The 26,090-nt window shown below is 36.5% G+C and overlaps 3 protein-coding genes across 6 annotated transcripts in view; 2 read left to right on the top strand and 1 right to left on the bottom strand.

Moving 5' to 3' along the window:
* The window catches only part of LOC134790660 (MPN domain-containing protein CG4751), a 211,404-nt gene that overhangs the window by 81,932 nt on the left and 103,382 nt on the right, over positions 1 to 26,090 (top strand). The gene's annotated exons all lie outside the window — the stretch shown is intronic.
* On the top strand, positions 206 to 25,194 carry LOC134790651 (protein phosphatase PHLPP-like protein). 2 transcript variants are annotated; one of them, XM_063761520.1, is made up of 7 exons: positions 206 to 1,305; positions 1,430 to 1,623; positions 4,743 to 4,981; positions 16,229 to 16,340; positions 16,789 to 16,905; positions 17,180 to 17,333; positions 22,396 to 25,194. In XM_063761520.1, the coding sequence occupies exons 1-7, from the start codon at positions 780 to 782 to the stop codon at positions 24,753 to 24,755; spliced, it is 3,702 nt and encodes a 1,233-aa protein (XP_063617590.1). In that variant the 5' UTR covers positions 206 to 779; the 3' UTR covers positions 24,756 to 25,194. The 2 variants fall into 2 exon arrangements, with proteins under 2 accessions (XP_063617590.1, XP_063617591.1); XM_063761521.1 differs by lacking the exons at positions 206 to 1,305; positions 1,430 to 1,623 and adding an exon at positions 3,536 to 3,933.
* LOC134790689 (LIM/homeobox protein Lhx3) overlaps positions 25,076 to 26,090 on the bottom strand; it is a 56,914-nt gene continuing 55,899 nt past the window's right edge. For all 3 annotated transcript variants that reach the window (XM_063761588.1, XM_063761589.1, XM_063761590.1), the window contains exon 8: positions 25,076 to 25,516. In XM_063761588.1, the coding sequence (XP_063617658.1) occupies positions 25,504 to 25,516 (13 nt within the window). In that variant the 3' untranslated portion in view covers positions 25,076 to 25,503. The remainder of the gene's footprint in view (positions 25,517 to 26,090) is intronic.

Raw genomic sequence — 26,090 nt, 5'->3', positions numbered from 1 at the left:
GTATTCGAAATATCTGTGGTTACTATAATATTTAAAGTGTTATGAATATTGGCTACAGGTATATAAATCTTATTTTGAAATGGTATGTTATTTACTGTTTAGCTTAGAATTAAACTACTAAAAATACTTATAAAAAAATTATATTATAAAATGTCAACTGAGATCAACAATGGTTCGATCCTTATGCTTGTAGGTAAGGATGTCGTAATATTTGTATAAATGCGTTAATAATGTTTAACTACTGATTGTCATCTTTCAAAGAGATACGAAAGTGTGGCGTAAACAATTAAGTTAACGTAGCAATTAAATATAGCAACAAACTATTAGTTTACCCATCGTAACCAGAGCAGTAGTGTAACAGAAGACAACTGTTATATTTATTGGGACAAACGTACAAGGAACTTATAGTAGGTACCTATGTAATGTTGGAATTCTTACATGATGTATAATTTCCATAAGCCCTGGATTGCTAGAAATTCTGCCGACTTCTGAAGTTATCACGTAGTTAAGGTTTACATATATGAAACTTTGATTATGTAAATATAAACAAATGCGACATGAGCGCGTGAGCAGTGTACGTGCACTATCGTTCAAACGATTACCTTAGGATTCAAAGCGATTCGCATAAACGTACCGTGTTCCCGACTGACCGAGCAACATGTTTCCCACCCCCACCTCTCCGACCCAATTGTAATGCAACGGCGGGCGCTCCGTCCGGCGCGGGCACTCGGGCATTGTGCTGCCGGCCTCCGCACCTGCGTCGAGCGCATGGACGCGCCATGGTCTGCGATCACGGCCCGCACGGCTCATCGCCTCCCGCGCGACGCAAGTCTCTCCGCCGGCTCGCCTCCACACGCGGCTTCAAACCTCGCCCCGCCAATGAATACGGCTGGATACGCGTTTTCGAAGGTCTCGAGCCTTTCGCCGTCGACGCACCCAGCAAACTTGTGAAAGTTACCCTCAACACCACTGTCGAGGACATCAACAAGGAGCTCGGTTTTGGGGAAGAACTAACTTTATGGTCTCAGATTGGAGGGGAAACTTCAAGGAGATTGGAGATAGACGAATTTCCTTTAAGGATTCAAGAGCAATTCTTGGCGACTTGTGGGTGGAAATCTGAAGCAAGGAGGTTACGGCTGGCCGTTGATCCGGAGTTGCGGCATTCTCTGCGATGGTGCGCGGGCCCGGCGGCGCGCTCCGGTGGAGTACGGCGGTCTGGTACCATTCACGTGTTGAAAGGTCACGTTTTTCCACAATGGAAACCAAGACCCGCACACATTATTGGCTCTCGGCTTCACATGCATGGTGAGACTTAAAAAAATTTATTTTATTTAATATGTTAATGATCTTTTTTTAGGATATAACATTGACTGCATAACAGTCAACATTTATATTAAAACTATTATATGTTTACTTATATCTATTCCAGGGGCAGCATGGGAGGTTATAGAGCTAAGTGGTGGAAGTATCGAACTGTGTCAGCCCAAGGCCCAGCGACTGGTGTTATGCTTGAAGCCGCGTTGTCAACGCAACGGCGTCGCCGGCGACAGCGCCATGAATCACCTGTTCCTCGGGTTTAGCACTGTGTGGGAGAGGAATCTGTGGTTCAGCTGGCTAAAAGAGGTATGTAAATGCCTAATCTCAATCCATATAATCATTTACGAGTGTCGAACGCAGTTATTTTTAAACGTAAACAAATATTACCGGCTATCATTTGATGCGAGTAGGTATAAAAAAGAAATGAAACTTTATTACCGTTTCCTCAATAATGTGACTAAATGAAAACTATTCCAATCTTCTACGAAATGTAACTAGAGCAAATCTTGCAGTTTATGTGGTTAGTTCCATTTGCTCTGTGTGCAGCGCAGACTCTCAGCAGATGATTGGCATTTGATTCCGGTACACTTCCCAAACTAACGAACCGAATCGTTGTCATAACAGCGTCAAATTGGTAGAAATCACCCGATTATCGTGTAACTTTTGATACTATAATACATACTTTACTTTTATATGCTTTAGTCAGGGTGTGCTGGCTCTGCCTAAATCCATAATTATGTAAACGTTATTTAAAACATATTGGTTGCGTGAGTTCACTCAATCTAAAGCTACATGCGCGAGAGAAGACATGCATTAATATTCATAATTAAAATGGTATTGTACTTAATTGGTATCACTAGATTATTATCCTTCCGGAATATAGGTATAGTATTATAACCAAAGTAATTTCAAATGTAATGAAATATTGCCTATCACGATATTTTGTCTAATTACTAATACTTAGGTATTAGGAGGTATGCGTACGGAAGGAAGTGAAAATGATTATTTATTACTATATTAGAACGTAGCTGAAGTTCGCACAACCTTGGAAAGATTCGTGCACTAGGGATCATCTGTATGACTATTAATTATACCTTAACATTGCGTCAATCAAGCAGTTTTTGCTTAAACTGTATTGTTAATTGAGCAGCAAACATACTATCTGTTCTTTGAACAGACTTAGTAGGTCACATTGTGCTCTATGCTATAATTATTGGCCACGTATTTGAATTCAGGTAAAAGCCAAGGTTAAATTAGATTAGACACTTTGAAATGACGCTAGCTAGTATCGGTAATCACAAATCTGTGTGGAAAGTTTTACATATTTAGCACACAAAATACTCAAGATATTTATTGCAGATAAAAAAGCATACACTGACAGCAACGTCCACATGCGGGTTGCCAATTTAGAACGTACGTTGTAAAAGACGTGTAAAGTCCAAGAAAGTCGTTGCTTCGAATTTGACAGCTAATGTTGTTGTGAAGGTAGGTGACTCTGCTTGTAGTGGTTATCAAAGTAAACTTCAACCATTCAGTTACCACAATATGGCGTCGAGTAGCGCCATCGCCATCTACTTCAGCTGTAAAATAGGGGGCGCGATTTTTTTTTAAACTTTACATCAACAACTCTTAAAGCATAAGAGGAACCTCCTTGTTGACAGTTTTTCGACGTCGAAAAAGTAAATAAAGCAGAGGTCTTAACTACCAGTTAGATGAGATACTATAGCGTACTTGACCTTTGACTTAGAAAAACGGACAGACTAAACTTACCTTGAACGGACACTGAAATTGAATATAACATTAAAATACATTAACTAAGCTTGAATGATGCTCAATTTGACGATGCATATGGTGGATAGAATATTTTAAATACCTGATTTACATGACTAAGTTAATTATCACCATGTAACAAAACTAGCGATTTTTATTTATGTAAAAAGTATGTTAATTAGAAGTACCGCGCATGTCGCCCTGAGATGTCACGGTTGAGATGTCCGGACCGCGAGCGCGGGGCGGCACAAGGCGGCGCTTGCGCACAAGTAAAAAGTCACTCCAAACAGTCGCATTCCGCATTTCTCTTGCACAGTCTTGCACTAACTGTTTCCTCAAATGTTCAGTGATTATTTATATGTGATAACAACAGGTGGTTTAGTTGTGTTTGTGATAGTCAACAAATTCAAGACTATCTTAAAACAGTCCTTAAATGTTGCGAATATCTACAGTACCTATAATAATTTTCGCTTGTTCACATTAGTGTTTAACAATCGACAAAGGACTAAATGCCATTTATGCCAGTAACATACTCGTGATCGGAATAACGATGTGGCAGACAGGAATTCGATGTCTTTGGGAATAACAATGCTCTCGAGTTCGTTCGCCCCATGATTACGTACCGAAACTATTACAACTGTCGCCTTTTGAACTGTCATCTGAATGAATTTAGTTTCACAAATTCAGACAAATGAGTGTATTTGAAAGTTTGTGATGGTGGAACAAAACACGATGAAGTTTGACGATGAAGAGCCTGACAGTCTCGACGTGTTCAGTCAAACAAACGGAGATGATGACTTTCTGGATAGTCTCGAACCTTCCACTTTCAAGGAGAAATACGATGCGGTAGGTACATCCTGCATTTTAGATCCTATCTACAACTGCAGTACCAGCCGTCTCTTAAGATAGATAGGTAATTGAATACTTTGTCTAATATGGCAGTTCCTTATTGCATAAGAACAAAGAGGACAAACAATCGAAGCACTTATCTTTTACCCGAAAATAACCTATATGAATACCAAAACAGTAGCTATGCACAGACAATAGCACCACTGCATACAAATATGTACGAGTATGCAGTGGTGCTAAGCTGATAACTTTGCTGACTGTACTACTCGGACTAACTTAAGTCTGATATCCTCTATACTTTATAAACACACTAGCTTAGTAAGTAGGCATTTTTCGTACTAGGTAGCAACCCCTATAATATTACACCCACTAAGGGGACAAATTATAGGATTAAACCGTATCTATCCTATAACCGTATCTCTAGGTGTGTTGCAAATTTAATTGAAATTCGTTCAGCCGAATTTGTTAGCATCTAAACGTCTAAAGATACAAACTTTCATATCTATAATTACATATTAATAGGATAGGTACAGTCAAACCCATTTATTCATAAACGCGATACAAACCTCAATTAGCTAATAATCGTTTGTCTTTGTCTGTCATACTGACTTATGTATTTGTAAGAAAGGGAAAAAACATAATTTAACTAAATCAGGCCCGTAAAGTTTTATGAATAAGGGGGTAAGAATGTAATTTTGTGACAATGACAATCAGTCTGTAAGTCGCTAGGGACCTCATACTATTGTCACTGTAACTACCCTATTGATACATATTAATCTTATAATCATTAAGTATTATTGTTCAAGGGTTCCCTCAGCACCCAGCCGCCGAACGTCCTCGACCTGAGCGGCGGCGGGCGCACGTCGCTCGGCGAGGCGCTGGCGCAGCACGCGACGGGCGCGTTCACGGTGCGCGTGCTGCGGCTGCGCGCCAACGCGCTCAGCACGCTGCCGCCGCAGGCGTGGACGCTGCGCGCGCTCACGCACCTCGATATCAGTGATAACAGGATAAAAGAGCTGCCGGAGGAGATATGCCAGCTTACACAGTGAGTATCATTTTCTTATTCGGCATTTTCCTTTAGGACATAGCCACCAAAAGTCTTCGAACAAAACGACGACGGGCTGCGAAATTTGGCGAGACACTGACGTAGGTAATAAAAATTCATGTTGTTATTTTTCCATGATAAGTTTCACTTTAAAACATTGGCTTTATATCCTTAATAATAGTTAATAAAATTATATCCTTAATGCTCAAAATAAAAGTTAGGGTTTAGGGTGCTCAGATGCCCATCGTAGGATCTCGGATCGGTAAACCCGAATATTAGCAATTTTACACTACTCATCAATACTCATGCACAGGACGTACCTACTCATGTTAAGATGTATGTACTTAGAGCATTTAGTAACTGGAGACGCCTTGGCTGTCATTTTCTGTACAAAACAGTCTACCGAATTTTGCGGGGGAGGGGTACGTCAAATCTATGGCTATTTCTGCATGATTTGTACGTAACGTACAAAATAAAAGTCATGTCAGATAAACGTTAGTCCATACAAAAGTTTGCACAACCACGCACAACTGGCACAACTGTGCAAGGTTTTCGGCAGAGGAGTAAGCTCTTAAAGGCGACTCCGGTTCTTAAATGCTCTAAGTGTATGTTAACATAGGTAGTTATTTCTAAAAAAAGAAGAACGGCGCTGTCAGTGACAGTTTTAACAGGAGAAATAGGTTCGCTTCCCTTAATGTTATTGAATAAATATTGCTATCATAAAGCAATCGATTTATTTTAAGTCAATATATATTTTACTAAAACACGCAGTCGACATAACAACTATTTCGTATTTTTGTACCCTCCTTTCATTATTAAAATGGTGTAACGTAACAAACATGTATGCAGGGATGCCAAGCTAATAGCTTTGCTGACTGTACTTACAATAGGTGGGTGGATTTCAAAATCCAGCGAAAACTTATGGTTCGGTCTTTATAAAAAAAACTAGTAGGTTGTGCGAGTTGCAACTTTTTTATATGTTTTTAAGAACTATTATCTTCATGTTCCTTCAATTACCATCTCCAATAACTTAATAGTTTTTTTTATATAAAATGTTTTATGTGTCTAAAATCATCACCGTCGACCGGAAAAATCTGAACCTTTTTGTTTGCAGTGAAAATTATAGCATACCTATCGTACGATTGCGATTTTTCTTTTACTTATATCTTTTCCATGTTGTTGTTTAACACATGAAAAAATATGCAATAATTCCTTCACCGAGAAAGTACATTTAAAAATATTTAAAATTTTGTCACGAATATTCGTCAACACCGTCATGGTAATGTCAATGTGAGCTTATCTCGGTGTATGAACAACGAAATACCGCTAAAGGTCCTTGCCCTATTTTTCACTTTAGTATAGAATGCCAAAAATGATTTCACTATAAAGTCACATCACTGAATCGCGAGAAATATTACGAACAAATTTGTAAAACGTAGTTTGTCACAACAGAGCATCATCACCGTTATGCTTTGGTTTAAAAAAGTTACAAATGATATATTAGAAATAATTACTGAAATTAATGGCAAACTACATGAAGTTTATTGTGTAGCATAGACATTAACTACTATTATTCGTATTCTAGAAATAAAAACAAGAAACTCTCAAGTCGTCAACACCATACCCATCATCACCGGGAAAAAAAGACGACCGGTGATGATTTCATGTGTATGGTGATGACGGTTCTCAGAAACTTTTCTAGTTATTTTGCTATAATTTATTATGAAATTAAGCTGTATGTTTGAAAAACGTTCTCTATGTCTTCTAACACTATATAATGTCTACCTTATAAATGTAGAATAAATGTAGAAGAAGATATAACTATTTCTTTCACACTAGAGGATGCTTAGTTTTTAATTAACATTTTGACTGAAGTAGGCAAAATTTAGGTCATTTAGAACTTAGAACATACAAATGTTTTTTTTTATATAATCTAATAATGTAAATCGTGCAACTTAGAGTCTGTAATTGCATGTTAGTCGTGTTAAAACAAAGTATTTAAACAAGCAACATATATTAAGTTTTAGGCGACCATAGGCTACGGTACTGGCTCACTATCGTGATGGCTTTATGTTTTTTGATAATATTATATTAATTGATGTATATAATTACAGCAATTAATAATTATACCATTGGGTAGTCACCGGACCCAATACCTAACATTTTGTAACTTATGACATGCATTACAAGTAGGGGTCTTGCAACTTATAAAACACTGATTATATATTCATGTTTAGCTATTAACCAACATATATATGGATTTAAATCATTATAGCTATTTTTAAAGTTAATTAATAAAACAACAAAAATACAAACTTGTGCAATGAATCAAACTATCAAAAAAAAGTAATATATCATAAAAATTAAGCTCATTGGTAAGCCAGTAATTTTATAATATGACATAAATACCAAGTTATGCAGTAGATAAAAGAAGATGCGGGTTTAAACTGATAATAAGAGTACAATATTGTTAATATGATTTAACATTGAAAAAACCCAAAAAAATAAATGAATACATAAATTGCCTATTTCGGAACATAAATTATTTAAAATTATACAATAAAAATACTTGTTATATATTTATTTATATGAATAAAATGTATTTTTTAAAATTTTCTAAAAATAATTTATGTAGCTAGTCTTATGTTCAAAAACATGTTATTTGTAATGTTTATTAAAGTTCTAAAGTCTTACAATTAAAAAAAGTTTTTGTTTTTTTAATACGTTTTTAATACATATGTAAATTAGTTCCCAAATCGTCATTACCGTACATGCAGTGTCATTACCGTCTATAAAAGAGTCATTACCATACCATGGTTGTCATCACCATCTTGCGTTTTTATTTTCCGAAAGCGATAACTTCAAATATAAGCCACAAATGATTGTATAAATACCATACATATCCTCAATATACAGCCCCCCATTACTTTACCCAGCTAGAATCGTGTTAAATTAAACATTTAAAAAAAAAAAATTTTTGTATGGTGAATTTTTTTGTGCTGAAATCCACCCAGGTACACAATGTGCTTTCCACAATGTGATCTTAGAAAATTGCATGGCAGTTAACACGTGCAGTGGTAATAGTAGGTGCTATAATAAATACCTATATAATTGGAGACATAACGCGAAACTTTCCATATTAAATTCTAATTAAAAGTTCTCATTAGCGGCGAAAGAGAGAGCTATGATTATGGCAGGATTTTTTCAGACGTATTATGTATATACCTACAGTATACACCTTAATAAGTTTAAACATTATCATGGTCGACTTAATCTCATAAAGCAGAACATATAACTTGACAAGTGATATTATTAAACGTATTCATCTGGGTTTCAATATGTCGATTTATTTTATTACTGACAAGTATGTCATCACGATGTAGATAGGTAGAGTTAGAACAAGAAAACACTGCAGCGGTTTTGATAGCTCACGCAGTGCAAGTGTTATTTTAAATGTCAAACTTCTTGAAATTATGACGTATAAATAACACTTGCAATGTGCTATCAAAATCGCTGTAAATTTTCTTAGTCTAACTCTAAGTACGCAACGTTATGTCAAGGCATAAACAAAACGCACATTGATTTAGAGGCGTAACAGAATGAGCACACGACAGCTACACATACTTATTTAAGTACGTACGAGCATGCCTAAAATTGTGTACAATTTACAATCTTGTTCCTTAGACATACATTTCCAAATTCAAAACATATCATTAGAGGTGCTTGTACATCATGGGCTACGTTCTGTAACGCTCGGTTGGCGGTGCGTGGCCAGAATCTCGAGAGACTCAGCCTTCGGCCACCGCTGTTCACATTTTACTACAATATTTCTAATAATCTTTATTGGATGGGGTTTCCGAACAAACCTAAGTAAATACATAGTGGTTGAAAAAAATACAAGCGATGTAAAGTCCTAGAAAAAATCATGCCCCCGAGTTTCCGATTTTAGTAAATAAATAATGTAGAAGCCCTGTACGGGTACATTGTATACTACAATATGTAACTTATGTTTTCAACAAAAGTTCATATTTGACAATTCAGTGACCTTTAAAGTTAAACATATGAGGCCTACAGCGCCATCTACTTCAGCTGTCAAACTCGAGGGCACGATAATTTCTTATACCCTTTGCAACACACGTATTTTATTTTCATTAGAATAGATAATAACAGAAGTCCTAACCTACAGTGATAGGTGTTTACTAAGATTGCACCGTTTTCATAAAAGCCATTTATATTATAACCTTAGGAATCGGTTTAGAAAGAGAATACTTAAGAGGCTTTAGTTTAGCCAAAGACATATGTAACTTCGTATAAGACGAATAAAGTCTAAGGACGTGCCTCGGAATTCAAGTAAAAGTCATTCTCGAATAGGTGGCGCACACACCTTTAGCCTATCCTCGGCTAGATGGCGTGACGACACCGTTTCATATTTAACAATTTTCACACATAGATATCAGTGAATGAACATGGATCAAAATGATATAAAAATTATAAAATCATTTATCCATATATATACATTTTTTGATAACTTTATACGTTTTCATCTTGAGTTTTAGTCGTGTGTTGATAGATGGCAGTAAATTTACAGTGACTACAAAATTTACAATGACAGGACCCCTCTATACTATCTATTCTTTTTGGTTTAGCTATGTGTAGGTAAGTAATTATATGTACCTACTACTACATATTTTCACTGTAGTGTTAAGTAATTTTAAATTTACTTGCAATGTAACTTGTGTAATAGAAAGCATTGTTTATTGTGCCTACTGTCTTCATCGCTGCATTGAAGCGTGATGGTATTGTAGCGTTTGTGAGACTACACATAGTGAATAAGCCTATTTTTTTTTAATATCAATATTCAAAAAACCCTACGATCGTAGATTATTTGTCACTAGTTGACTAGTCACACTCTTGAGCCTAGGAATTAGTTTCGCCATGTCTATCTGTGTGTTAGTCCGTCAGTCAAAGAGTAGAAAGCTGTATTTTAACGTTTAAAAAATTAATCACACCAACAAAAATAATAAAAAATCTTAATAGGTAATTGTTTAGTTCTGATTTAAACTTTCACGATTATTAAACATTATTATTATTGTAATTTAACAATTGTTAAGTTACAGGAGTTCGAATATTTAATCTAAACTTAATCCTCAATAGTAAATAAGTACTTATCATATCACCATGTTTACAAAAGTATATCAAATTAATACACCACAGGTATATGCGTTCAGCTGTTAGATGTTTCCGTTGTGTGCTAATTTTTTAAGTGAGTGCTTGCGTACGGCACTGGGGCCTATCTCCATCTGCTCGCCGGAGCGTGCCACGTTCACTTTGCCTCAGCACAATCCAACCCTGTGTTAGCTAACATGGCCCACAGTCAGCAATGTACCAAATAGGGACTGGACAGGACATATTAAACCAAATCCTTAAAATACAAAAAAAAATGAAAACATTAACCAAGACACAGCTCGAGCAGTTCAAAAATCGCGCAAGTAATTTGTTAAATGTTGTCCTACCTCTTCATGTTCTCTTATGATTTAAAAAATTGCATTTGACTATTAGCTGAAGACATGATCATCAATGATATTGCATGTTTTAAACAAGTCGAACTGCCTTTATCTTAATTTTCCATTACTTTGTACAAAATTTATAACTATTGTTGTACAAAATCTCAATATATCTATGTTTACGTATATGTAGGTACTAGCTGAAGGTACCTCCTTAATCCTTGAAATTTGAATGGAAGACGAGTTACCGCAATTATTTGATGGTATCAAGGCTTTAGTTAATGATTATTATTAACAAGAGAAGGATGAACCACCTTCGTCCTATTACGGCTTCCGTGTATTATACGAATCAGCAAACGCACAAATAATCAAAACGTTGAGAGCTTGATTTATAACTCACTACTCTCGGGTCACACTGAAAGTTTTTAGATATTTAAAATTATGCTAGAATAAGAAGCATTTAATTTTGTAATACCTACTCAAAGTCTTTGTCTATTTTTTTGAGGTAAAATAATTTTATATGTAGCTATATTTATTGCCAAATTAGTTATTACAAAGGGATAAGGTGCAAAAGGGTTAACAATGTGTCTTCGACGATGTCCGTACGTTGCATATACCATTGCCATTGTTTTTATAGATACTTATCCCGACAGTTTGAAGTTTGTATGTCCGAAGTTGTTACGACCTTAAATCCTCAAAAAGCGTTACAGACTTTCTCTGTGATAATCCAGTAACTTTGTCAAATTTTGTAACCTGGCTCTTTTGCGTCAAATCCGGTAGTTCTGATATTTTGCAGACTTTTATGTTGGCCTAATGAATAATACAAGTTTGTGACTTCGAGCGCCGAACGCAACTTTGTCAAATATCGAAAAACCCGCGAGAATTTCGGTTTTCTTTTAGATTTGGGCGATTATAACCCTAAAAGACTAGTTTTTGATAGTGCCTTCTTAGGACGTTTTTAAAGTGGACTAAATTTGCTACAATACGAGACTAGAATTGTCTCTGTATATCAAGTAGTTTCCGAAATAAAACTTTTCAACATTTTCATTTTTTTGAAATTGTGTTCGTAGGGTAAGTATGTGCAGTGCGTATGCACTTTTGTCTCAGGCGATGCAGCTTGGCACGATTGTTCCTAAGGTCAAACAAAGCTGATTTGAGCCGGTAGACAAGAGATCGTACCGTGCCTACCCCCCAAAAACGGGGGGGAAATGGTCGGCTCCCCAGGTGCAATCTATGCTATATTTCTTCCTGCTCTTAGCAACTAGGGCAAGTTATATATCATTTTCATATAATTTAAGGACGAGCACATTATATTCATACTTTTAAAACGCCAAGTTAAGTGTTTTTTTTTTACATTTTTAACCTTCGACTTTGGCCATAATTACATTTCTATGGAAATCGTCACTCAATCCGCTACATATTTTTCCAAAAAAATGTATGACCGCCTGCTTCGAAGTGATACTTTATAGAATAAGGAATCCCTAAATTATATGAAAATGATACATTACTTGCCCTAGTCGCTAAGAGCAGGAAGAAATATAGCATAGATTGGACCTGGTGATCCGACCCTTGCGCCTCCCTTTTTGGGGGGTAGGCACGGTACGATCTCAAGCTATCTGGCCAAATCAGCTTTGTTTGACCTTAGGAACAATCGTGCCAAGCTGCATCGCCTGAGACAAAAGTGCATACTCACTGCACATACTTACCCTACGAATACAATTTCAACAAAATGAAAATTTTGAATGGTTTTATTTCGGAAACTACTAGATGTAACATTATACATATTTTTTTCTACAAACTTTCAGTGTTGCCCACAAATTCCGGCCGCAATGAATCTAACCGAGACTGAATAAAAATAATTTAACTTATTACCATTGTAGTTTCTCCTTGTTTACGCCCCTTTGGAGGTCGAATCAATATTTTTTCAATTGCTTTGATTGTAATTAACTAATAGGTAACTGATTTTCAATGAGGTTTGACTGGATACAATTTTCAGCCAAAGGCTATAGGTATTTATTTTGCCTATACCTACTTACGAGTATAACTAGTTTCGTCCAAATTTGTTGTCGGGATAAGTACTCTGTGTAGGTCGCTAACTAAAAATAGGTACCACGTCTTGATTCAGTATTAACGATTGTAGTTTGAATTTTTAAAGAAATTTTGCAAATAGAAAGTTGTAGTAAGACGTTGTAGGAGAAGTTATCAACGTATTTTTGGCCCTGCCCGTATGTATTTGGATATTTCCGCAATTCAAGACATTTTATTCGTAAGCTCGGTTTAAATTTCCAATCATCCTGTTATGTACTAGATTTGTACTGAAACGACAGATCGGTCGGACTAGTCGAGACAATTTAACTGTTATTTTAGTATCTGGAATACAAAAACACTTTTTAAGTCACGTCTAACTTCCTGCCTTGTGAGGAGAGGTAGGTATGGCGATTGGCATTAACTTTAAATTTTATGACTAGTGACTGTGAATTATCAATTCAGACCCCGTTATCAGCGGTGAAATTTTATTGAAATGCAATTTCAATAAAATTGATCAGTCAATTTCATAAATATTGGTTAAACTTTATTTTATTGACAATTCCATTTAAATTTTCTTGATGCGAACAATTACCCCACATGCGTACTTTTACCTAATAGCTTGCGGAATTTTACCCGCACGGGCGGGGAGTGAGTGCCAACCCAATTTTCAATAAAATTTCACCACTGATAACGGGGTCTGATTATCATCCTTTAAAAGTGCCTAAATAATGAAAACTGCTATGACATCCAGTTTTAGGTAGCATTGAAAAAGTTTTTAAAAGACAGATACGAGGAACTTGTAAAAATAGTAATCTCGTTTATCTAAGAATAAATCGATCTTAGCATTTACTAATGATCAATTTATCAAGCTGTAGGTACCTAATCTCAGTGTATGAGGTTTCGGGCCTAGCTCTTTGTTCATTGATACCAGAATATTTTACCCGGTTGCCGTTGGTGAACCAAGTGGTGGGTCGTCTGCCTCGCTACTGCAATTATTGAAAAAAAACTACGCAATAACTGGTAGGTAGAGTCATGGTATAATAATATACTCCGCCTGGTACTCCATTCCGAGATTCGCGTATGACCTAACTGACACGCGCCTACGTCATCATGCTGTTTACAGGTTCTCAAACTTTGAAATGTGGGAGAATTTTAACCAACGGTGAAAATTATTTTAACGGCATTAATTTTAAGTTATTCATGTAGAAACATAGTAAAATAAAACAAATCTAATGTATTAAATTAAACTTTATTTACCTACTATACAAGACAAACGTTTAAAAAACTAATTCACAGTTACACATTAATTACCAAGCTTACGACGTGAAAAGTTTGGAAAACACTGCGACTGCTGACACTGAGCGAGAAGGAAATAACAATTAACACGCGTTCGACAAGGATGACGGTCAGGGCATGAAGTTATCTAGATCCGAATTGTCAAATGTGCCCAGCGCTATCCTGTGTTGCCAGTAGTATAAACAGAATTACCCGAAAGTCTGAAATTTCTTTCGTGAATCGGAAGATATTGCTAACGAGTAATTAAAAATGACGTGTTATTGTAAAATTTAAGCTAAAATACATATAAATGAAAATTATAAAATTATAAAGAAATATTTTAACTTATTAACCATAGGTATAATGTACCCATGTAACATGTTATGTTGAAATAAAGTGGCAATGTTATTGTGACGTAATCGCGTGTCACTCTGGGAATGGAAGACCATGTTTTATTAGACCATGGGTAGAGTAAAAGTATTCAGACTAGTTTAACGATACTTACAGAAAACTATCAATCACCAGGTATACACGGGAAGGTACAATAGCTATTTCGAAAGGGAAATGCAAAGCCACGTAACGAGCCAAAGATCCATAGCTAAGTGGTATTGCATAGATTTATTAAGAGATAACCTGAACAACAATATGTGGGTACCTATGTAATGGTGGAGGCATTGCGTCTTGTTGCTAAACGCGTGGTCAGTGGGGCGACTCGGCTGCCTCCGCGGTCAGTCTAGGCGCAACTCCGCTAAAGCCAGCACCCAAACTTTACGTTAATTTAAAAATATAATAAACATGCAGTTCATTTTTATCAGTGATCATCGATTCTACTATTCACTGGTGGCAAAAGCGGTCCAAGTGTTGATAGCATAAGTGATGGTTGGCATGTGGTGCATGAGAGGGTTACTACGAGTACGTTCTGTGTTGTTTATAACCTTTTTGAATCGCCAGTGTTACCAGTGAAAGAAAATTTGGTGAGTGAGATGTTAGAAAGTGTAAAATAAATAGTATAAGAAAAGAAAATGTTTACATATTAGTGTTGTTGTAATTGTTAGTTATTTTAGTTTTTATTTTAAATAAATAAAGGTATCTTGTTATTTCTACTTAAATCGCATGTATTAAATACCTGTAAAAGTATTTAATACATTACTAAACTGTAATATATATTAGATAGTAACTTAGTAACGTAACATCTTTATATTTCATCATCTTGTAATTAATTTTATATAGACTATAGTTTCTACGAAATAAAAAATAATAACATACCTAATTAAAATGGCTTTCAAAAATAAATACAAACTTTTAATTTCTTCAGTCACGGCCGGTGCGCTTATGGGCCACGATTAACATACGAGTGTGATATGTTACAGTCGCCGCAAGACGTGAAACTTCTAAACAAAACCTATTGTGTTAAGAACTTATGCAATACAAACAAAAGCCGACTAAACTAGCTGATAAAAACTTAAATCTACAGCCGATGATAAATTACAGCATGATTCTGAAGATATATATGTTTGTTCAACATAATATGGATATGGATCTAAAGTATACCGCCAGTCTGACTCATTTTTTACTACTCTTTGAGTAACATGGTATGCATTTAAGGTGACAAAGAAAACAATAACTTACAGGTTATCTAAACAGAAGAAAACTAATAGAAAATTGGCCCTTATCACGGCAAATCACACAGAACCAATAGGTATAAGTATTTGTGTATAGATACACTGATTGAACGTGATAATTGCCAAGTATGCGTGTGGGTATTTTAATAACTATTAATTAATTAACGCTAATAACGCTTAAGACAATTAAATGCATAGGTATGATAGAGTCATCATTTTAATGATTTTGCCAATGTTGTGTTTCAACAGTAACACTGTAACAGGAAGGCTCCTTCGATAGCAATCTGTAGCGTTTCAAAGCGATTTCAATCTTATTTATAGATGGATATCGAGTTTTGCCTCACTGCCGGCTTTCAAGAGCGTGTATGCGCCTACACGTCAATTATTTCAAAACTAAAGTTCAATGAACGCATTCTCTTCATGCAAATCTAGACAAACTTGCAACGTAATCGCAGTAGGTAATTATTGCGGTATTTTTCTTTTCATTCATGATATTCTAGTTGGAGAAACTTAAGGATGACTCACGTTAGAACGGGCCGTGTCCGGACCGGAGCTTCCGGCGCATCGTTTTCTATGGAAAGCGTCACGTGATCGCCTGTCAAGTCATAGAAAAGTAAGCGCCGGAAGCTCCGGCCCGGACACGGCTCGGTCTAACGTGAGTCATCCTTTATTGTGATTTGTGAACATCGAAGGCAAAAGATCGCACGCTCGTTCACCCACCAACAAGATGAACCGATCAAGTCAAAGAATCATCGTCTTCCAAATTCTACACGTACAATTCTCCTTCCTCCTTTGAAATAATCGTATGCCTATTCCAGATTAGAAGACCTCCAAGTAAGCGACAACGAGCTGCAATCTGTAGACTGCGCTCTCCGGCTGCCGCGCCTCCGCAACCTCGTTGCGGCACGGAATCTCATTACTCATTTCGGGGTAAGCTCTGAAACAATTATACATGTAGAAGGCATATTTACAGTTTGGTTGTGATAGTCGGCATTCAAATATCAAATCCATTGAGGCCCCAAATGAACATGATAATCCAGCACAGCAAACATAAATTAAGTACCTACCCTACGAGTACGAAATCTACATTTTTACCCCATACAGCTTGAGAGGTAGTTATAGTTATACGCAATTGTTCCACAGTAAATGGTATCAGTAGCTAACCTACGCCTGATCGCCTCATCGCGTTGTGGTCTCAGATCTGACTTGAATAGGGTTAAAGATAGGGATTCTAGTTTAAGGAAAATTTCTATTTAATTACTTACCTATCTATATACAGGGCAATATATAACGTACTTACCGTACAACTACTTTACATTGCATTTGGTTTCTAGCTTGATCCTATACCTTATATTGTTTTTTTTTTCATATTTTCCAGCACATAGAAAGCGCACATATGGGTCCCGATGACAATAAGGAGTCCAACTCACCGCTCACCAGCGTCGACCTCCGTAACAACAACCTTAAGGGCAGCATCATACTGGGGAACTATGAAGTAATACCATTTATTTTATTTTACACAATAGTACTAATAGCCAGACCTTATAATTATGACATAGCAAGACCTTACAATTATGAAAATTCGTTAATCTTACATTAACGCATTTTCAGTATCAAAACGGTACAAGAGGATCCCTTATTGTGCGACTCTGTCTGTCTGTCACATTCCTAAATATCACGGATACTTCTATTTTATTTGCTGTTTTTCTGTAGAACAGAGTACCAAAGAAAAATGTATTAAATAATTATAATTGTCTTTAACGTTTTAGCATCTGGTCAGCCTGGATGTGTCCAACAACTCAATCGAAGTTCTGATGGTGTCAGCACTGCGCGGTCTGCGAGAGCTGTACGCTTCCAGTAACATGCTGCGACATCTGGCTCTACACGGCGGCTCCCTACGTACATTGCGAGCACCACACAACCGTAAGTACTAATACGAGTATAGTATAGTGGAGTATATTCGCAAGAAGACCCGCTACGGATAAGGGTATTCTAGCTGCAATCGCATCATTACGTGCACTTCAGCTCGTTCGTGGTGCTCTTGCTGTGGACGCTGCTGGAAAGCGGAAACCATCGCGAATGCGAGCTTCTGGTCTAAGGGTGTGATAATTCAGCGGTTCGGGGGTAGCTGCCCAATCTTACGTCTGAACAGGAGTCGACTTCATAATATTTAAATTTTATTTATTGTTGTATATGTGTAGGTATTTTGTCTGTAAGGTGGGCCTTAGTTGCCTGAATATAAAGTGAAGTTCAACAGAAATTGCAAATAAAACTCCACTTTAAATGGTATTTGATTTGTTTTGTAAGTCACTTTGTTACACTAGTATTACTCACACGCACCATTTACCATTTGTTTCTGAAATACGTAATGTACCTAATAATAGAAATAAGTAAAAAAAACTTTATTGGTATGCATACGTAAACTGGTAACGCAATGCATAGTCATAAATTAATAACTTTTATTATTGCTGGTAATCAGAGTTGAAAAGCCTGTCGTTATATAAATATTTGTATTGATGTTACCGAGGTTTGTTGAATAATAATTGAAGCTTATATTAAATAACATCCACCAACCTTTTACAGTTCGTTAGTCTGTTAATATTCGGATAAAACCATCTTGTTTCAAATAAAATGTTAAATGTAGGTGAATACGTCATTATTTTACTTCAATAACTGTCAATGCTAGGTGCATACCTATAGCAACCTATAGGTAGGTAACATGTAGACACCGTTAAACTATTTATTCATAAATAAAATCCATCAAATTTTCGCAAATCAGTACCCTCTGTAGAAATTAATTCAAATGTAGGATAAGGACATCAACGAACCGAGTAACCAAGAACCACCCCTTTTTAAATTGATGAACAAACCGAGCAATTTTAGTCTTAACTATTTACTAGCAAAAAGCAGAGCTTTGTAAGGGCTCGCGGAGTTTTTCTACCTACATAGTTATAATTACTAAGGTAGTTTAATAAGAGATTCATCTTAAAAAACCGGACAGGTATCTTTTTTTCCGATAACTTAGAAGTTTGAATTTTTCACAGCTTTTAAGACCTTATGCTTTAATTTCAACTCGATACATCCACGCGTTCCCGAGATAAAAGGTCTTAGTAGACAGACGGACGGACAAAAAAGTGATCCTATAAGGGTTCCGTTTTTTCCTTTTGAGGTAAGTACTGAACCCTAAAAATTATATGATGTGATATAAGGGCTTCTGTCCGTCGCTACCTTCTGGTCCCGCTTAATATGAAATACGAAACCATCGACACGAGAAGAAGAAGAAGGGCTTCTGAATATATTTAATACCTCAAATCATTTTCAGACTGTTTGTATTATATTATATCAATAGGTACCTACTTACATTAAATTCCTCGTACGAATATATTCTTGTTTCCTACATTTCAATACATTACGTAATCTATTATAAGGGAACCATCTATATCTCGATGTATCCAAAACATCTCATATTTTAATGCAGTTTAGTACAGCTTTTATGTCTACCATTCTGAAAGAAAGAGAGGAGCTTTCTCTTCAATTGCTCAAAGGTTAACTGGAAGAGATCCCTGAAAGAGATACATTCGCCTTTGTACTATAAAACTTTGTGTGTGTTTTCATGTTTTATGTTTCTTTTTGTACAATAAAGTGTTTTACTACTACTACTACGAGTACTACATCTCATTAAAATGTCAAAAGGGCCCCACGTGTTGGCTTAAACTCCGCGCACGCCTTACAAATGTCCGAAGCACCTATAGGTTCTTGATGGGTAGACATGAATATGGGCGTAGCGATGTGACGACCCCATCGCCTGCTGATAGACCAGTACAATCAGTCAACGCAGGGCAGTTTATGGAGAGCTGTTGGGAAGAAACATTCCCACTGCTCCTGGGAAGTGAGAAGTTCTACCACCCGATATGGATAAAAAGGGCCCTCTGCCTCTGTCTTGCTTTAGCCGGTCGGCCAGAGTGGAAAGCGACATCCATTTTGACATTTAAAACAGTAAGACAGTAATATCGCACTGCAATACTGCTGCTGACTGCGATATTACTGCCGACTATATTACTGCAAATGTAAATAATATTAATTAAAAACGCCTGGCAGCGATATCGATTTCGACATTTGCGCGCTGCAATACTACTGCCGAGTGTACCGACTGTATTATAGCTAGTTTGTTAGTGCACGACACCTTGCACTTTGTGACTATGCGCTGAAACTTGGCACAGTTGATTCTTAGCTGGTCATGAGCAGATACAGACCGGGAGACCTCGAGAGCCACGTCTCATTTAGTGGGGGGGAGGGGGGGAAGTTCGACGCCGCCGCGCTTCACTTGGAGCAACATTTCTCTAAAACTATACCTATTAGGGAATGTAATATATCATTTTCGGATAAATTAAGGATGAGGAATCTAGTTTTGGAACAAAAACAATGCACTTTCTAACAAAAAAAAAGCATAAAGTAGAAAAGACTAAAAAACGTATTTTTGATTTTTTCATAATTACCAATTTTTTTTTAAAGTATAGCAGGAATCTGAAAACAAAAAATACAGTCGTAAAGCTACACTTATTACGTTTAAGAAAATATATAGTTTAATATACAAAACTGTTGATAAATGGGAGATAAAAAATAATATTAAGCGTGGGCCAGAGTGATCTCAATACATAATATTATGAATGTGGGAAAGTTACTTATAATTTGTTCTACAATCGTTTATTTTTTAATAATTTCGTAAATAACTCGTAAACGGTAGCCCACAGCAAAAAAATATCTTTTACGTAAATAATCTGTTTAAGATTTCTTATAAAATAAGTGCTCCTTTTTTTCGCTAAGGTCAATATTAAAAAAAATATTGAAGGGAGAAAATAAATACTAAGGTCCTCTTTTTTAGTCATTCGTAAATAACTCGTAAAGGATGTCCAATAGCAAAAAATATTTTAACACAAGAATAATTAGCATAAAATTTCCTACAAAAAAGGTTATTCAAACTTTTTCGCTAGGATCAATATTTAAAAAGGGGACCTTAGAATTTATTTTCTCTCTTTAATATCGTTTTTAATATTGATCCTAGCGAAAAAGTTCGAATGACCTTTTTTGTAGGAAATTTTATGTAAATTATTCATGTACTAAAAATTGTTTTGCTATTGGCCTTCGTTTACGAGTTATTTACGAATGACTAAAAAAGGGGACCTAAGTATTTATTTTCTCCCTTCAATATTTTTTTTAATATTGATGGTACCGAAAAACAGTAGTACTTATTTTATAAGAAATCTGAAACAGATTATTTACGTAAAAGATATTTTTTTGCTGTGGGCTACCGTTTACGAGTTATTTACGAAAAACAAGAAAAATAAACGATTGTAGAACAAATTATAAGTAACTTTCCCACATTCATCATATTTTGTATTGAGATCACTCTGACCCACGCTTAATATTATTTTTTATCTCCCATTTATCAACAGTTTTGTATATTAAACTATATATTTTCTTAAACGTAATAAGTGTAGCTTTACGACTGTATTTTTTGTTTTCAGATTCCTGCTATACTTTAAAAAAAAATTGGTAATTATGAAAAAATCAAAAATACGTTTTTTAGTCTTTTCTACTTTATGCTTTTTTTTTGTTAGAAAGTGCATTGTTTTTGTTCCAAAACTAGATTCCTCATCCTTAATTTATCCGAAAATGATATATTACATTCCCTAATAGGTATAGTTTTAGAGAAATGTTGCTCCAAGTGAAGCGCGGCGGCGTCGAACTTCCCCCCCCCCCCCCCACTAAATGAGACGTGGCTCTCGAGGTCTCCCGGTCTGTATCTGCTCAAGACCAGCTAAGAATCAACTGTGCCAAGTTTCAGCGCATAGTCTCAAAGTGCAAGGTCCCCATACAACGGTGTGCAGTAACAAAGCAGCTATTACTACCGCAAATGTCAAAAACCCTGGCAGCGACATCGATTTTGGCATTTGAAACAGTAAGGCAGTACTATCGCCCTGCAATACTGCTGCCAACTGCAGTATTACTGCCGACTGCATTACTACCGCAAATATCAAAAATCCTGGCAGCGATATCGATTTCGACATTTGCGCGCTCCAATACTGCTGCTGACTGCAATATTACTGCCGACTACATTATTGCCTCAAATGTCAAAAACCCTGGCAGCGAAATCGCTTTTGGCATTTGAAACAGTAAGGAAATACATAATAATATCGCGCTGCAATACTGCTGCCGACTGCGATATTACTGCCAACTGCATGCATTATTGCCGCAATATCGAAAGCACTCACGTGTGATTTTAACCGCCATAGTAGTAAAAACGATTATAGATTCAATAAAAAAATAGTCACGTATTCACTCATAATTAATTATTATTACTAATAGGGTATTAGACTGTATTTAAAATAAATTATTTTACACCATGCATGAAATAAAGCACCAGAAGATTAATAAACGTAGATATCAGTTATTTTTAGTCACATTTCTATTTTAAATCCCGTATAAAACTATAAAGAGTAGGTAATTTGATTTTGACGTCACATGCTAGTGTTTCATGTAAATTCCTTAGTAGCAAATCGTTTTGACAGTTCGAAAAAAGAAACTCATTTGACTAGTAGTCAATTACCCAATTATACTGAGCCAAAAACCCAGCGCATTTTTAACGGAACAACCTTTAACCTTGTTACTACTAACGCCATCTGTTAGGAAAATAAATAACCAACATTAGGCCAACAGATGGCGCTAGTAGTAATACACATTATTGACCCTTTTATTTATTTTTTATGTTTATAAAGTGATATTTTTATGTTTGATAACACATCTAGACATGCATTTAAATTACTATGTTAAATCTCAAACCTAACAGTGCGATAGTTTTTCCGTAAAGTGTACCACAAGAATGCATAATTTGTCGAATAGTGATAGGGCTCGCTTCGCTCGCCCTAATAAGTACCTACTTATGTAAATAAATGTAACTTAATATTATTGTATGATTTCTTTACAGAACTGGAAACATTGACGACAACGGTCCCACCCATAAATTTGGTAGAATTAGACGTGACAAACAACAAATTAAAATCGCTACCCCAATGGCTTAGCGGATGTTCCGATTTAACCACACTCCATGCAAACAATAACCAGTTAATGTCTTTGCCGGAGCACTTGTTTTGTAGCGAGCTATCAAGCTTACGGAGTCTTCACTTAGCTCACAACAAAATCTCGCACATTCCATCAATGCCAAGACTACGAGCGCCATTGAAGGACTTGCTTCTGCACGATAACTGCATACAATCTCTACCGGAAAATTTTTTCTCAGTTTGTGACAGATTGTGCGTTCTAAATCTCTCCAACAATAGACTTAATCGTTTGCCGCCGGCTAGAGGTCCATCGTCTCACTGTCTTGAACGACTCTATCTAACTGCAAACTGTTTAACGGATGAAGTGGCAGAAGTTATTATTGCTTTTCGTGGACTGCGGATATTGCATCTTGCCTATAATTGTTTGACAGTTCTCCCCGAGAGTTGCATCAACTTTTGGCCGGAGATAGAAGAACTTGTACTCTCAGGAAATGGATTTACGAGACTTCCAGAAAATTTACCGCAACTTAATAATGTAAAGTGTGTCAGAGCACATTCCAACAGGCTACGCTCAGTACCTATGTTTGCTTGTAGTGCATCCGTAAAAATTCTTGATTTTGCACATAATGAATTAGACAGCATAGACCTGAGACTTCTTGCACCGAAACAACTTAAGTTCCTTGACATATCGTGCAATAAAAAGTTACAAGTAGACCCTTCACAGTTTAATGCATACAGATGTCAAAGACCTTTGAGTTTAGTCGACGTAACTGGGCGACAATCAGGGGCTTGGTCTCATAAAAATAATTATCATGAAGAATTAAACGGCTCTACCCCTTGGACTACTGGGTTTTCAGAATGTCCTAACAAATCTCTACAACTTTGCTGTGCGCAAATAAGGTTGCCATCGTTTTGTAATAAGGAGGGTTTCTTCGCGGTAATTGACGGAGAAACTGACATTGAAGTTCCGAAAATATTGCAGTCAAGTTTGCCGGGGCTCCTGTTAGAAGAAAGATCAATAAAAGAAACTGTAAGTGAATACATGAAGTATGTGGTTCTTTCTGCACATAGAGAACTGAAGGAAAAGGGACAAAGGAAGGGGGCTTGCTTGATAATGTGTCACTTATCACCGGTAACCTCCCCAGAGAATGGATTCGGACACACGCCTATAAAGTACAGCATGAGACTAGCTAATGTCGGGGATACGAAAGCTGTTTTGAGCAGACGGAATGGACCTCTAAGTCTTGGTATTGAAAATAATAAACGTTTGGGGTATTCAAGTCGGTATCCTAATACAATACCAGACCCTGATATTATACAAACAATTATAAAGGAAGATGACGAGTTTTTAATATTAGGTAATGGAAACTTTTGGAGTGCTATCAGTGTAGAAACTGCCGTATCTGAAGTAAGAGCAGAGCGTAATCCAGTTCTTGCTGCAAAGAGATTACAGGACTTGGTTCAAAGTTACGGTGTTGAAGAATGTATATCTGTTCTTATAATACGATTTGATACCGGAAAATCAGATGTTGACATGCTAATGAGAGAATTGAGACAAACTATAAATACAAATAAAACAGTTTGTAGACCTGACTGTTGTTGTTCGCGCTTGGACCCATGTTGCCATTCGGCTACGCCACCTAAACCGAGCAGCGACCGTTCTTCTCCGAGTGGCCAAAGCGATCGTCCTCCGAGTGAATCAGTGAGCCACCAACACTACGCCAGTGTGCGCTCGTCGCAGACAAGAGCTTCGGAGAGGCGAAGTTGCCGCGGCGGAGTAGCCAGAGCTATACGCGTCCGGGTTGAGGAAGAAAAAGAAGATGACCACCGAATCGATGAACCGCCTAACCCGGAAGAAAATTTTAAGTGTTGGGAGTATATGTTAGAACAAAACACACAAATGCTCTTTGATAAAGAATTGGATAATCTTTCCAAAGGAATAAGGTCGAATGTGAGTAGCTTAAGGAATTTAAAAGGTTTGTCCGGTAGCAGTCCACAACTGCATCTAACAGGGAAGCAATCAAAAGGAGTTCCGTTTTTGTCGAAACATTTTGGCAGCGCTCGATCTTTTGGTACTGCTTTAAAGCCAGATCTTCGGTTCGGTTCTGGAAGAATACCAAATGGAGGTCCTAACGCTGCTTACTTTGGATCCTTGCAGAGACTGATGCCATACAATATGGAGTATGATTTTGCTGTGATACAAGAAAAAACCGCACAATCCCAAGACTCACTGGACCTCGAAGGTCGCATGCAACAGTACTGGGGCGTAGCCACGACCGAACTGTAAGTTGAGTAAATTTTGTAAATAAAACTTCCGAAGTTATATTATAGTACGTAGGTATAATTCATGTATCATAGTAATTTATACCATTAATTTGTCGACTAGACTTTATTTTGCACAAAGTATTATATCACTATCTTAGACTTAAAGATACTTGCCGACTATTAACACTTATTCACTCATATGTACAATATGTTATATAGTTTGTCGAACATTGAATGACGCAGTAAGTAATTTGATAATAAAATAATCTTAATAAATAAATACTTAAGTATATCGACGTCTTTTATTAGAAATTCATATTATACATATTGTAACATCTTAAAAATATTTGAATTCTAATAATTTATTTACAGAATACCTTGCTACTAGTAAGGCGATTCAAAATGCTTATTTTGTGCTCACATTTGAGGATACATCCATCACACCACAAAACACCACAACATGCAAAAACCGTGTGACACAAAGTGGTAACGGTAACTGTATCCGTAATTTACTTCAAAATCGTAAACCGTGGTATAAGTTGGCATGATTTTTAGTGTTCATGTTTAAAAAACGTTCATTTTGCTTAAAGTATCCAATTCCAGTTAGATCCTTATCAACTTATTGGCATCTCGTCTCATCGTCACGGGTCAGTCGGAGATCACATCTCCCGCTTGACGACGAGCTCGAGCGGCTGCGCGAGCGCGAGCGGGGGGTAGGGCGCGGGGAGCGGCGGGGGCGCGGGCTGCGCGTGCGCCGGCGGCGGCCGTCGCTAGGGGAAGCCTCTGGAAATTAAACCATAATGTCATGTAAAGACCCGTAACCTTTGACACTAGTAAAATATGAGTTGCTTGGAGTATTTTAGGATTAGTCAACCTTACAACTTGATATCGGAAATATTATATGATAAATTAATAGTAAAGGACTGTGTTCAGTCACTTACGCTTAACAAAAATACCAACTGAACATGATTATAATCTAATACCAATACTTAAGAATTGACCGCTATATCACATTGAATTGAGTTCGTGTTCAGATTAGTTTACAGTAACGGAAATTCAATACACGACCATATTTATCCATTTAAGTTTAAGCAAATTCTTCCTCGCATTTAACTAAATTCGGTATATTACATATTTTGATAGGTCAGTTCAAGAATTAGGTGCGCTATCGCTTATTACCAATATCAATATTTGTTACACAACATACAATGTCCACTAATTTAAGACATGACATCTTAAGAGATACCTACGGTGAGTTAATCTACAAAATCTTAGAATGTATTTTATTTCGGTGAATCCTTATCAATATTATCGGCTTATAAGCTAGGTGCAGTGCGTATTGCGTTTACATATAAAA

This window comes from Cydia splendana, chromosome 5, assembly GCF_910591565.1.
Source record: "Cydia splendana chromosome 5, ilCydSple1.2, whole genome shotgun sequence".
Classification (NCBI taxonomy): Eukaryota; Metazoa; Arthropoda; class Insecta; order Lepidoptera; family Tortricidae; genus Cydia; species Cydia splendana.
The sequence above is the reverse complement of the archived record's forward strand: the minus strand, read 5'-3'. Positions and strand labels throughout refer to the sequence as shown.

Coding starts and splice junctions, on each gene's coding strand:
- LOC134790651 (XM_063761520.1), top strand. CDS start 780: ATGGTCTGCGATCACGGCCCGCACGGCTCATCGCCTCCCGCGCGACGC. Junction 16,341..16,788: donor ATCTCATTACTCATTTCGGG/GTAAGCTCTGAA, acceptor CATATTTTCCAG/CACATAGAAAGCGCACATAT. Junction 16,906..17,179: donor TCATACTGGGGAACTATGAA/GTAATACCATTT, acceptor TTAACGTTTTAG/CATCTGGTCAGCCTGGATGT.